The sequence below is a fragment of the Anolis sagrei genome, chromosome 4 (genome assembly GCF_037176765.1).
Source record: "Anolis sagrei isolate rAnoSag1 chromosome 4, rAnoSag1.mat, whole genome shotgun sequence".
NCBI lineage: Eukaryota > Metazoa > Chordata > Lepidosauria > Squamata > Dactyloidae > Anolis > Anolis sagrei.
Genome location: NC_090024.1, coordinates 59,551,791 through 59,565,043, shown reverse-complemented (window position 1 = coordinate 59,565,043; position 13,253 = coordinate 59,551,791). Strand labels below are relative to the sequence as shown.

The window sequence follows — 13,253 nt, the reverse complement described above, 5'->3', positions numbered from 1 at the left end:
GATTGACAAGTGTGGGGGACATTTAGAGCCAGATGTTTTAGCTATAACTCCAGCAAGCCCAGCTCAGCATGGGTTTTGGTAACCGATTGTAGAAGTTTCTCACTCCTAGCTCACTACTAGGCTTACAATCAACACTAACCAGATTTACACAATGACACAAATAAATTGACTTTGACTATAATCAATAATTCAACATGTGGGGTAGAAAACAATCCAAAAGAAAGCTGACGGGACATTTTCAATACAGTTGTAGAATGATTTAACCAGAGTGCACACAAAGGTGTTGTTTCTTGCTATGAACAATGCCTTCCTAAAGTGTCCTGTTTTTCTTGGCAAAGTGTGAATGCAATTTAGCTGGCACCCTCCCAGAAATATATGATTTCCAAGAGAGATGCCTTTGTCGTTCTGAGGTAGATGGCAGTCATTGTAACAACTGCTGCTCTGGGTATCCCCTTTTGCCAAGCAAAAAAATTGTAGAAATACTAGTTTTCCCAGTGGGAATCCCGACTCGTGAACAAATCTGGTCATGTCTTCCTTTTTGGATTACTAATTGTAAATGGTGGAAGAGATAAGGATTTCCATGTTATTGTCCTGTGAAATGGTATGTTGACTGGAAAAAGGATAGACACAAAATCCCTACCAGCTGAGTACTTACACTTTGGGAATGAAAAATATTGACCTAATTCTGGGCCCTTCCATACAGCCATATAACTCAAAATATCAAGGCAGATAATCCACAATATCTGCTTTGAACTGGGATATATTAGTCCACACTGCCATATAACCAAGTTCCATGTGGATTTTATAGAGCTGTGTGGAAGGGGCCTAAAGCTTCTTTGCCTAAGAAAACTCTAAAAATCTATAGGATTGTTATAAATAAACAAGAAGCTTGAAGGCACCTATAGACTCCTTTGGGAATAACTACCATTACATGTAACATAGCGGATGTCTGAGCAGACATTTGTAAGATTTTGCTGTTAGTAAAATGATGGTTACCTTCATTACCAACGAATAAGGTTTTCTCTAACTTGGTTCCTGAGATTCTTTATAAATGCTAGAGGTTGAGACTTTGACTCCAAAAAGTGGGCTGCAACCTATCTCTGTACAGTAGAGATGGGCAATTTACTACATGAGCCAAGCAAGTATGGACCTTTGATAATTTTTCTGTGGTTCTCTGTGCTCTGCTCCTACTACGGAAGTGCCACAGAAGCCATCCTACCCCTACTTCAACTAATACTGGGCAAATTAGGCAAGACGTAGGTGACTGTTGTTTTTTCTGTCCTTGTTTCCAACTTTCTTCTCTTTTCCTTCCCTCCCCTTGGCCACCCTCCACATCTCATAAACAGTTATGTCTCCACTCTCTGGTACAAGTCCTAATTAGTATAGAGGCCAGGGTGTTTCCTACAAGAGGGCTCATGTAATCTATCTTCTATCCTGGCAACTAATTCTGCTGGTGAGATTTGGTAATGTGTCAGGGGTTGTTATTACCACTTGCCAATAAACAAGATAATGAGTGATTATCACTAACAAAAAGAAGTCTGAACAATATATTTATATAGGTATGGAATATCTGTTTATTGCTTAATAGTACATTGGAAAATATTGCAAACTTTAAAAGATCATCTGATTGCAAAATGCTGGATTAAGCTAATAGCAAAAGCGGTTGAACTAACATATTGTTGGATCTGGAAGAGGTTCAGATGCTTTAATGAAAAACATAAAAACATTTTCCATTGGTATATAAGACATGTATGTAACTGGAAATAAATTGGTTCACAGACCCGTGGAGGAAATGTACCCCAAATTGGCCTGGTTTAAATTTTGAGGTTTCAAAATTGTCATGTAGCCTGTTTGGTATTAACTATAGAAAAAGTGTCGTATGAAAGATACTTAAAAGGAAAGGGGTTTAAACTGTAAATATATCGTCTCATATATTTGTTTGAGACAGATTGGAAGTGGAGTTGTTTGAGGCAGATTGGAAGAGGGCGTGCAAGCTATTGTTTTGTTCGATTTCAGGGGAGCTCTTTGTAATTTTCTAAATGATTAGAAAATAAGACATGCAGACAAACATAGCTATATAAATAAAATGTAATGTTGGTTTGTGGGATTAACATAACTCAAAAACCACTGGACGAATTGACACCAAATTTGGACACAATACACCTATCAGGCCAACAAATGACCATCACTCATAAAAACACTGGAAAACACCGCAGAAGAGACTTAAAAGCCAGAAACCAAAACAAAAAATACCAAAACATTATGATTGTATAGGTTTATATGATTTAGTTCAATACAGTTAATCTGCATTTTGAAACTGCATTATATGACAGTGTATATGGGGTTTTAGATAGAGCATAGAAAACAGTAAGAAACAGAAAAGTACAATTAGCCGAAGTGCTTTTCTTTTGCTTGGCAGAGGAGAATGGGAGAAGATTATTTTTTTACTCTCTGATTTCACTATCTCTCTTGAAATTAGTGGTACTTTCATTTGTATAATGAGTGGCCGTACATTATATATGAATTAGTGTAGTCTCTGATTATGTAAATTAAGAAATCCAGATGTAAAGTAGTACAACATTGTGCATCATCATCATCATCATCATCATACACCATTCTGGCTCTCTTTGTACCAGATTACATCTGGGATGTGGCCAGTCCACATGCAGAGTCTACACTAATTCATATGTTAGGTATGGCCATGGTTTAAGCATTGGAATGCAACTCTGGAGAACAAGGAATGAATAATGCACCCCAATTCCTGCAAAGAGATACTATATTCAAAGTCATTCTAGATGCATCAGGTTTATAATGGTTATAGATACTCCTTCATATGTGCCCCAGAATACTCTCAGGTTTTTACTGTACGTCAAATTACGTACATTAGATTATATTCTGATTACAAATCCTGTAGTCCACATGACATGGCAAAATCCCTTTTACCTCCTCAACACTTCTGTGATTCCTCAAGGACAACCAGGGCAATGGAGAAAGGCCAGTCTTCATCACACAGGCCACTAATCCTTGGACATCATGCTGATAGAACATCATCGATACATGTTTTTCTAAGAGTTAATTTCTCACCAAAGCCTGATGAGGCCCAGTACTTTGGGGACTTGCCAAAACTCACAAAAGAAGGCATATAATTTTTAAAAAGAGCAGCAAATTAGCAATTGTGTTTCATCTTATATGTATAAATATTTGAGGAGGGGTTATTTTTGTTTTTAGTTATAAGCAGTCATTCATTTATCATTTTGCTATTGGTGAATTTAGAGTGATCAGCGTTTTAAAATATACGTAGAATATCAGGCTATTCAACACTGAGAAACTGGGGCCTAATTGTTCAATTGACTCCTTGAGTCAGAATGTTTTTCCTGTTGGATTTCAGAATAATAATGTTGTCAGCATTTTCCTAAAGTGGCATTTCGCTGACTCAGAATAATTATTTTTGCTTGGATGTAAGCCATATCAGTGCTATAGCCTAATGTTCAAAAAAGAAATTTATTAGCAACCATTTGAAAATTTCATTTTATACAAGTAGAAAATAGTTGAATTAAATATCACTGTAAGTTGTAAACCGTTACATAACAGAAAGAGTATTATTCCTTCATGGTCAGTTTGCACTGAGAGCAACATCTGTTCCCCAGAAAGATTAATTTTTCTGGAGAAGGTACTTTGCAAAATGACAGTTAAAAGAAAAGTTACATGTAATCAGGTGACACTTTCTTAATCTTTCCACACAGAGTGCAATTGTGATGCAACAGGATCTGTGGGCAATATCTGTGGCTCTCAAGGTGACTGCCTTTGCCATATAAATTATGCTGGGCCTAAATGCAGCCAGTGTGCCGCTGGATATTATAGCTATCCCAGTTGCTTCCGTAAGTAATTAAGTATGTAAACTTTTTCTCACTTGCTACATATACCAATGCCTATTAAAAATCCATGATTTATGGATGGACAGTTCTGTTTTTGGCTCTAAATGCCACTTGAGCATCAGCCATGGATTCAGACCATTCATTGTCCAAATCCCACTTGGAAGTTACTTTCCTGCAGGAAATAGCATTGTTGCTGTGTGTGACTCAACTTGCATTCTATTTCTTGTCAGGCATGCTAGTAAACTGTGATTAGCATTATATATTATCGTGATTGATGGTCTGTAGCAGCAAAACCCTATAGTAGATTTATGGCCCATAGGAATGGCAAAGCACATACCATGGACACGGAATCTCCCAAGGTCAATATATGCAGTTCAATTAATTATAATTTGCAAAAGCAGAAAAAATGTCTGAGACTTTGGAGAGCATTTTCAGGTCTAGTATGCTATTGGCATGATAGAACAGTAGCTTGGCTTAACATTGGTTAAATCTGAAGCTACTGAGTCAAGGGTCAAACTGTCATTAGGAGCTAAAGGCATATTAGTGTTATAGAAATGCATTTAAGTAGACATAAATCCCGGTGGCGCAGTGGGTTAAACCACTGAGCTGCTGAACTTGCTGACTGAAAGGTCAGCAGTTTGAATCCGGGGAGTGGGGTGAGCTCCCGCTGTTAGCCTCAACTTCTGCCAACCTAGCAGTTCAAAAACATGCAAATGTGAGTAGATAAATAGGTATCGTTCTGGCTAGAAGGTAACGGTGCTCCATGCAGTCATGCCACCCACATGACCTAGGACAAGCTTCAGGCGTTTTGGACTTCAACTTCCACAATCCTTAGGCTCTTTGGCTTAAAAATGGAGATGAGCACCACCTCCAGAGTTGGGCATGACTAGACTTAATGTCAAAGGGAAACCGTTACGTTTTAAACCATGTGAAAGGTTTGCCTTCTGAGTCCCTCCACGCAGGTAGCGAAGAACGGGATATAAAAGTTCTAAATAAATAAATGATTATGGACAACATAGGTTGGAAATGTCCTCAAGACACCCAACAAAGAGAAATGCCTCTTAAACACTAATTTCTGAGTTATAAGACTTTCAATCCAAGCTTGTGTTTACCTCCTAATGAGCAATCACAAACAAAGGAATTTAATGCAGAATCTGTTGAAGGTGTAAAACTAAGAGGTTTCAGTTTTGAAGAAATTCTTTCTTGTACCTGTCATGTACAATATGGTCTTGCATATCACCTACAAGTTACTTATATGAATGTAGGAAATTTGCAATGTTTCAGCCATTTCTGAGGCTTTTCCTTGCCCTTCAATTCTAGCTTTCAAAGACCAAGCTCTGGATAGTGGAACATTAAGTCAGGAAGAGTAAGACTCACCTTTCTCAATTGAGAGATCTCTGCTTTGTGTTAAAATCCTTTGAAGGATTGCCGTCATAGCTGGGAGCTATGGAATAATAACTAGACCTCTAATCTTAAATCATATATCTTTCTCTCTTTCCAAAAGACAAAAGTGTGGAATGTTCTTGTCCACCAAGAAGCTGTTGCTTGCTAGAGCATGCCTACAAAGCATTCAGAGAATGATGCTGAAGAAATGCTTTGTGCAATGGCTTCTGCTGTGGGTGCTGAGATGTTGGATTACAGCTGCCATAACACCTCTGGCTGTATGGATTTTGGCCAGGGGAACAGTGAGAGCTGTTGTCTAGAAACCTCTAAGGACAATCTGAACAACTATTATGCAAATCCTGCTGTCGTTTCTAACAGTAACACCTTTGTACAGCTTGTAGGTGCTCACCCCAAGGATCCTACCAAGACTCATGTGACCCAGCCACAGGGCAGTGTGAATGCCGACCTGGTGTATCAGGGCAGCAGTGTGACAGATGCCTCTCAGCAGACAAGCACTTTCCTTATTGTCATGGTAATCATTACAAGGACATTTCTAATTATGGCAGCCATGTAGTGGCAGCCGGCCAAAGGCATGGACTTTCTTGAGCTGTGGGGATTTAAACAACTTCAGTTCCCACCATAGTTTAGTGAAATGGATTGTTTTTAAGATATCATCACAATCAAATGCTTAGGCCTCAGATCAACAAATACTTTTGGTGGTGGTGGGTAAGTAATGGATTTGCTGTTGGCTAGTAGTCTGTTTGTGAGGAGTGAGAGTGTAGTAGCAAGTTTTCCAAACTGAGGGAAAGATACTTCTGATGTTATTCTTGTTTGAAGCCATGAGTAAATGCTTAGCATAAACATGTATTTTAAAAACAGACTGAAATAATTTTAATAACCTATTAAATACAATTAAAATTTGGTTTTAGGGATCAAAAGCCAAACAAAACAATGCAGTCTTGACTTCCTGCTGGAAGTCATAAAGGACAGAGACAGGCTAACTTCCCTTGGGGGTGGGCTACATTTTAGCAGTGTGACTATTAAGGAAGCCCTGTTTAGAAAGCCAAGGGACACCCGGATGGTTGATGTGTTACCATCCTGTGAGAGGCTTCTTTCATGTCTCACATGAGAAGCTGGAGCTGTCAGACGAGAGCTCACCCCGCTCCCTGGATTCGAACCACCAACCTGTTGTTCGACCATTCCTACTGGCATAAGGGTTTCACCCATTGTGCCACGGAGGGCTCCTTTTTTCTATTGACTTTCCAGGAGAGTAACACTGAGCGTTACTGCACAACGATCTTTACACAAGATTTTATAAGTTGTGTTACAGAATGATTTCTGTTTCCCTTCTCTAACTACCAGCCCTGGTGCACAGCTTGAAAAAGTTACACTTTTAGATTTCAGTTTTCAGAACCTATTTTCCATCCAGCCTGGCCAGTCATAGTCCAAAAACGCAATATTTCTATGTTCACAGCTGAATGGATGCCATGGGCCCAACATTTTGTGAACATTAGAAGTACTATGAATACTAAATTAGCTTTGTGAGATAATGTACAGTATAGTAAGTGAAATGCTTTTTTCAAAAGCATGAGATAATTTTTTAAAGACTAAAACTGTTTTATTGTTGTTTTAACAACCGAAAGGAACAAACCATGAATGTGATCCAGCTGGAGCCATGGATTCATATTCTGTAAGTATTACCCCTTATAGAATTGTGATGTGATTACTGTGCTTATAAAGCTGATTGACCAAATTCACTAAGCAATTAGGGATTTGTCTAGACATAGTGGACCTAATAAACAAGGAAACAAATATCAAGGAGCATAACGAAACAAAACTCACAATAGCATGACACCATTATTGGCCAACTGAAATGCAAACAAACAAACAAAAAAGAAAAATCAGGATGCAAGCTTTTGAAGCTCTATTGGTGTCTTCACCAAGCAACAGAGGTTGAAAATAATGAACTCTTGTATGGAAGCCTGAGATTGCAACACTGCCAGTTTTCTTATTTTTTAAATATCTTGATAACGAAGCAGTAGAGCTTCAAAAGCTTGTATTGTGCTTTTTGTCTCTCAGCTTTTGTTTTTATTTGGTATTGAACTACATCGCCAGTTTGTAAAGCCCCTTTGTTTCTTTTAATGTGAATCACACCATTCCCTTTGTCTCTTAGGACAATTGTCAGTGTCTGCAGAATGTGGAAGGTCCAACATGTAGCATCTGCAAACCAACCTACTGGAACTTGGCCAGAGAAAACCCTGAGGGATGTATAGGTAAGACTGCTTTGATATATTTCATGCACCCCCCAAAAAAGGTCATCTTCCCCCTTTAGCTATTTTCAGGTTCAGTGCTGGTCCAACACTTTTTGCAACTTGTAACAAAAGGCAATGGCACTTCTACCTCCATTCCACATACAGAAATCACCTGGGCTGCAGAAGAATGGCACATGAAGCTGACAGGTCACTTTGAGTGGTTAGACCAGGCCATATGGCATTCTGTTATCCAGTGAAGGGGACTGGCCATACAATTCAGAAGAATGGTTAGTGAGGTACTGCTACTTTTCTCTCCACCTCTCTCAGCCCCACCACCATCATGGTCACCTCACTGACATTATTTCAGCCCAATCCAACTCCCACTGCTCAAGCTTCCAGGGGACAGCATTAGTTAACGGAGCTCGTTTTGCATGACGTAGGCGATTCTACTGTTGAACAGCTGCAGTTGCCAGGAGGATCTTCCTAATAAGTTAGAATATCTTCCCTTATAATTTTCAGTTCATATTTTAGTCACTGGCCCAGCAGAAAACAAGCTTCCTCATACAGAACATCTATCAAACATTTAAAAATAGTTGTCATAACTTTCAAATGTCTTTTTCAAAAACTAAACATACCAATCTCCCTAAACCATATCTCGCAGGTTTTGCTGTCCTGATCTTTGTTTATCTTGGTTGTCCATCTCTAGCCATGTTTCAGCTTGTTAATATCCTTTCTGAACTGTAATATCCAGAACCAGAATAGCATTCCTGGTGAAGTCCAATCAAACCCAAACAGTAATTCTTTTATTCACATTGAGCTAGACTTTACTCCTGTCGATGCAAGCTAGAATTGCATTGGCTTTCTCTGGCTACACTCATGTCTATCTTGTGGTCTGCTAAGCTTCCTAGATCTTTTTCCCATGTGTTTTCCCAAAATATTGAAACATTATCTAGAATTCATCTGGCTTCTATATTGCACTGTTATTTCAACTGAATTTTGGCAGGGTTTCATAGAGAGTAGCTAACAGTTCATTTTTTATTATTTCTTTTTCAGGCACTTATTTCCATTAATAACAAAGTTATTTAATGTTCCTTAGATAAATACTGTCATATAGTGTCTACAATTATTCAAAAATAGTGTAGCAATGTAATATTCATATACACTTGAAACTCAATTAGCAGCTTTGCTATCCAGGCTAAATAGCAACTTTGTGGAAGATGTATTAACTGGAAAATTGTGCAGAGGGCTAGACTTCCTGCATCTGCACTCATGGTTTTTGAAGTATATCAGGATAGATCAGAATAGTAGCTTTTTGTTTTGTTGTTTTGATACTCAAGCACATTCAATTTAGCATCTGGTCTGATTCAGAGGACAGCCTTGTGTCTGGAAAGCTTCTTGCTTGAAGAAGTAATGTGACCACGAAACATTTTCTAAGAAGGGTTGTTGTGTGTTTTCTGGGCTGTAGGGCCATATTCCAGAAGCATTATCTCCTGATGTTTCACTTGCATCTATGGCAGGCATCCTCAGAGGTTTTGAGATCTCACAGCCTTTGAGGATGCCTGCCAAGGATGCAGACGAAACGTCAGGAGAGAATGCTTGTGAAACATGGCCAGACAGCCTGGAAAACACACAACAACCCAGTGGTTCCAACCATGAAAGACTTCGACAATACATTTTCTCAGAAGTTTTCTTTCCTTGTTTATGAACTATAGAGGAGACACTATGATTTTTGATTTTGTTTTTTTTTTTTTAAAAAACCCAAAATCCTGAATCCTAAAACTCACCTGCAGGAAGATATACTAAAAAAAACCTATACACTTGAACTTGACCTGTTTTTAAATAATGTTCTGTTTCTGTTGCATTTCTATATTGTCCTATTATCATGCATCACTTCGGGATTCAATTCATAAAATAAAATTATACAAGCAGTTTGGTACTCTAGGATTCTGACAGTGAGAGCTGTTCAGCAGTGGGATATGCTGCCTCAAAGGGTGGTGGAGTCTCCTTCTCTGAAGGTTTTTAAGCAGAGGCTGGATGGACATCTGTTGGGAGTGCTTTGATTGTATTTTCCTGCCTGGCAAAGGGTTGGACTAGATGACCCTTGTAGTCTCTTCTGGCTCTATGATTCTATGATGAAGTGTAGGTATTCTAAGGGAGAATGATTTATTAACAAGTCTCAGAGTTTGTTTTGTTTTGTTTTCTTTTCCCTGTTGTAAGATAGAACCCGGAAGGTTACTTTAGGCATATCCTTTAGAGTTTAGACCTCACCTAGCAGTAAATGTAGTATAAATGGCTACTCAGAAGATGGCTTTTGGATGGATTTTCTTGCTTTTTCAGAATGTCAGTGCAATGCATCTGGAACACTGAGTGGAGTCAGAGAGTGTCAGCAGGTAATATATTGCATTATAAATACTTTGCTTATATAATGGGTTAATTTCTGATTGAACATAACAGTCAGCTAACTCTCTTTAAGATGAATCACATCTGGTATTCAGGAAGCTCTTTCATATTACAGAATTAGTAACAGCCAGTTTAACTGCCGTAATTTTATTGTATGGAATCCTGGGATTTATAGTTTAGATAAAGTATTTAAAATTTTCAGCCAGGAACTCTAGTATCTCATCAAACTAGAAATCCTAGGAACCCATTTTTTTGTCATGTCAGGAGCAAGTTGCTTCTGGTGTGAGAGAATTGGCCGTCTGCAAGGACGTTGCCCAGGGGACGCCTGGATGATTTGATGTTTTTATCATCCTTGTGGGAGGCTTTTCTCATGTCCCCGCATGAAGAGATGGAGCTGATAGAGGGAGCTCATCCGCCTCTCCCCGGATTCGAACCTGCGACCTGTCAGTCTTCAGTCCTGCCGGCACAGGGGTTTAACCAACTGTGCCACCGGGGGCTCCTAGGAACCCATAGGATGTTGTCGTGGTGGTTAAAGTGGAATCATAGTGCTGTAATTATGCAGTGTGAAAGAACCGGGAGGATTTCCCAATGTAATCTGAGTCTTATTGGGTTGGATTTGACTTTCTGCTACTTGTGACCTAATTCTTTTGTGTGGCTTCATGCCTGAGTTATCACTCTGGTTTGTTGCCTGGAAACTTCTCTCTTTCAGTTGCTGAAAGATGACTTCAAACTTCATTATAGAACAGGATACAACTGACCTTTTCTCTCATAATGCAATGATTATTTCTCTCTGACTACAAATTAGAGGCTAGCTAAAATCAAAATACTCTTTTGGGGCCTGTTTAAAAACACATTATTGCTTAAGTTCAGTATTTTAAGATAATAATTATTACAGGAAAAAGGTTAAAAACCACCTTAATTCTGATCCTGTGCTTTCCTTTACAGGTCGATGGCGAATGTTATTGTAAACCTAATGTTTGTGGAGATTCCTGTGATATTTGTGAAGATGGTTATTATGGGTTAGAGGCCAAGAACTACTTTGGATGTCAAGGTACATTATGGTTCATTAATAACAGCACTTGGGGCTCTTCTACATGGCCCTATATCCCAGAATATCAAGGCAGAAAATCTCACAATATCTGCCTTGAACTGGGTTTGTGAGTCTACAGTGCCATACATTCCACTTCAAAGCAGAAAATGTGGAATTTTATTGAACTGTGTAGAAGGCCCCCCAGATATATAAAATACATTTTAGATCACATTGTGCACAAACATTTGAGAGTATTTGTATCAAACATGTACATGTGAAATATGTTGTTGAAGTCTTTCATGGCCGAAATCACTGTGTTGCTGTGAGTTTTCCAGGCTGTATGGCCATGTTCCAGAAGCATTATCTCCTGATGTTTCACTCACATCTATGGCGGGCATCCTCAGAAGTTGAAGGATCTGGACCATGCTTCTGGAACATGGTCATATAGCCCAGAAAACTCACAGCAACCCAATGCACATGTGAGCTTTCCATTTAAAACATATTAGGTTAGTGTGGGCTGCCTCATTTAAGATTAAAATATCTGCTTTTGTCTCCAAAAGCTCTAATAAACTTTGGAGATTATGATATCAAAAGGAGGGAACTGGGCTTCTTACCCTCCAGCTGCAATATTAAACTCAATTAAACATGCTTAGGATTATTATTATTATTATTATTATTATTATTATTATTATTATTATTGTGTTTATTTATACCCCGCTTTTTCTCTCCATAAGGAAATTTTATAAATACTTCCCTTAGATAAGTATACATAAAAACCATCTATGCTCCAAAAGTTTAGTATTTAGGGAAATACTCAAAATGGTATGTTTACTCGTCTCACAGATGTTAAATCCAGATTAATAATATAGTCCTCCAAAATGTCTCACTTCTATTTATTTGTTTTGATGACTTGCAGAAGTGGATTTGGGAGGCAGGACAAATCATTGTCCTCTTTGGAATCTAAAGGAAATACTTGATGAGATGCAGCCTTACAAGGCAGTTTCAAAATGGGATGAGCAGGCAGCGATTTAATACAAGACATTGCTATAGCGAATCTCTGCTTCCCTCGTTCTATTTATAGTGCTGTTTGAAGAGAAATTGCCAGAGGCCCTGGTGCAATGCCAGTTCTCCCTCCTTTGCCCTTTCCTGTCTCTTAAACATGTGTTCAATTTGTGCACACTAATGCGAGGTTTCTGGAGCTATGCTGACATCCAAAGAAACGGTGGACAAAAACTTCTGAGAAGTAGTATAAGAAATTTTGAATGCCTGTGATGTGAGTCTGAAGACACTGCTAGAAAAATTGTTTTTAGTGTTTGCAGCAGTGATTTTTCTACTTTATTCAGCACTGATTAGATCTCAACATGGACGACTGTCTCCTTTTATTTGACTGAGCTTTGACAAGGATATAGGCCAACAAGTGTGTACAGAATACAGCAAAAAAGACGGTCAGGGATAGGGACAAGGAGTAGCATGTAGAAATATGGAGCAGCTGGAGAAGAAAAGATGGAAAGAATGACGAAACAGTCACTTGATATGGATGATGTTGCATGGAAAATATCTTATATCTAAAGTTAAAGAAGACAGAACAAGATTAAGTGAACATAAGTTCTAAAAGGGTATGTTCTGACTGAACACTGAGATAAAATCTTGATAGTGGGAGAAACCTGCTTAGAATGCAGTTTCAGCCTAAATAATTATAGTATGATCCTCATATCTATGGAGGATAAGTTACTGGACTTACCATGGAAATATGGAACTGCAGATAATAGCAAAGCCTATTGAAATGAATGACTTCTGGTGAAAGCATAATGTGGAATTGTGCTGTAGGGTCTAGAAAAATGCTTCAACTTCCTTCTAGCATACTTAGGTTACCCAGGGCAGCTCTATGATCAGCTTTTAGTGGAAGCATAAAATAAAACCGTCCTGTCCTAAAGAGGACTTTTTTTTGAATGCAGGTAAGGAAAATTGCAAGCACCACTTCCACGGATATTAGAAGGCATAGGCAGTGTTGATGCCAGAGCCAAAAACCTTCTCTGGGGCAGTTTGACGCCCATTCCACACAGCTGTATAAAATCCACATTGAACTGGATTATATGGCAGGGTAGACTCAGATAATCCAGTTCAAAGCAGATAATTTGGATTATCTGCCTTGATGTTCTGGGTTATATGGCTGTGTGGAAGTGTCCGGAGAGGTGCTGCCACTGATAACCCAATTGTCACCTCAGCCCCCTGCTTCTTTCTTGCTCAGAGGACAAAAAGTCTTTCTGCAGGGGCATGTGGTTAATACAAGACAATCTGCACTGCTCCCCATAG

General features: G+C 38.8%; 1 protein-coding gene across 1 annotated transcript in view; it reads left to right on the top strand.

Moving 5' to 3' along the window:
* LAMA3 (laminin subunit alpha 3) overlaps positions 1–13,253 on the top strand; it is a 167,718-nt gene that overhangs the window by 51,444 nt on the left and 103,021 nt on the right. Inside the window, exons 14-19 of the mRNA XM_067467445.1 lie at positions 3,744–3,878; positions 5,653–5,790; positions 6,902–6,948; positions 7,432–7,531; positions 9,848–9,900; positions 10,856–10,961. Coding sequence (XP_067323546.1) covers positions 3,744–3,878; positions 5,653–5,790; positions 6,902–6,948; positions 7,432–7,531; positions 9,848–9,900; positions 10,856–10,961 — 579 coding nt within the window. The remainder of the gene's footprint in view (positions 1–3,743; positions 3,879–5,652; positions 5,791–6,901; positions 6,949–7,431; positions 7,532–9,847; positions 9,901–10,855; positions 10,962–13,253) is intronic.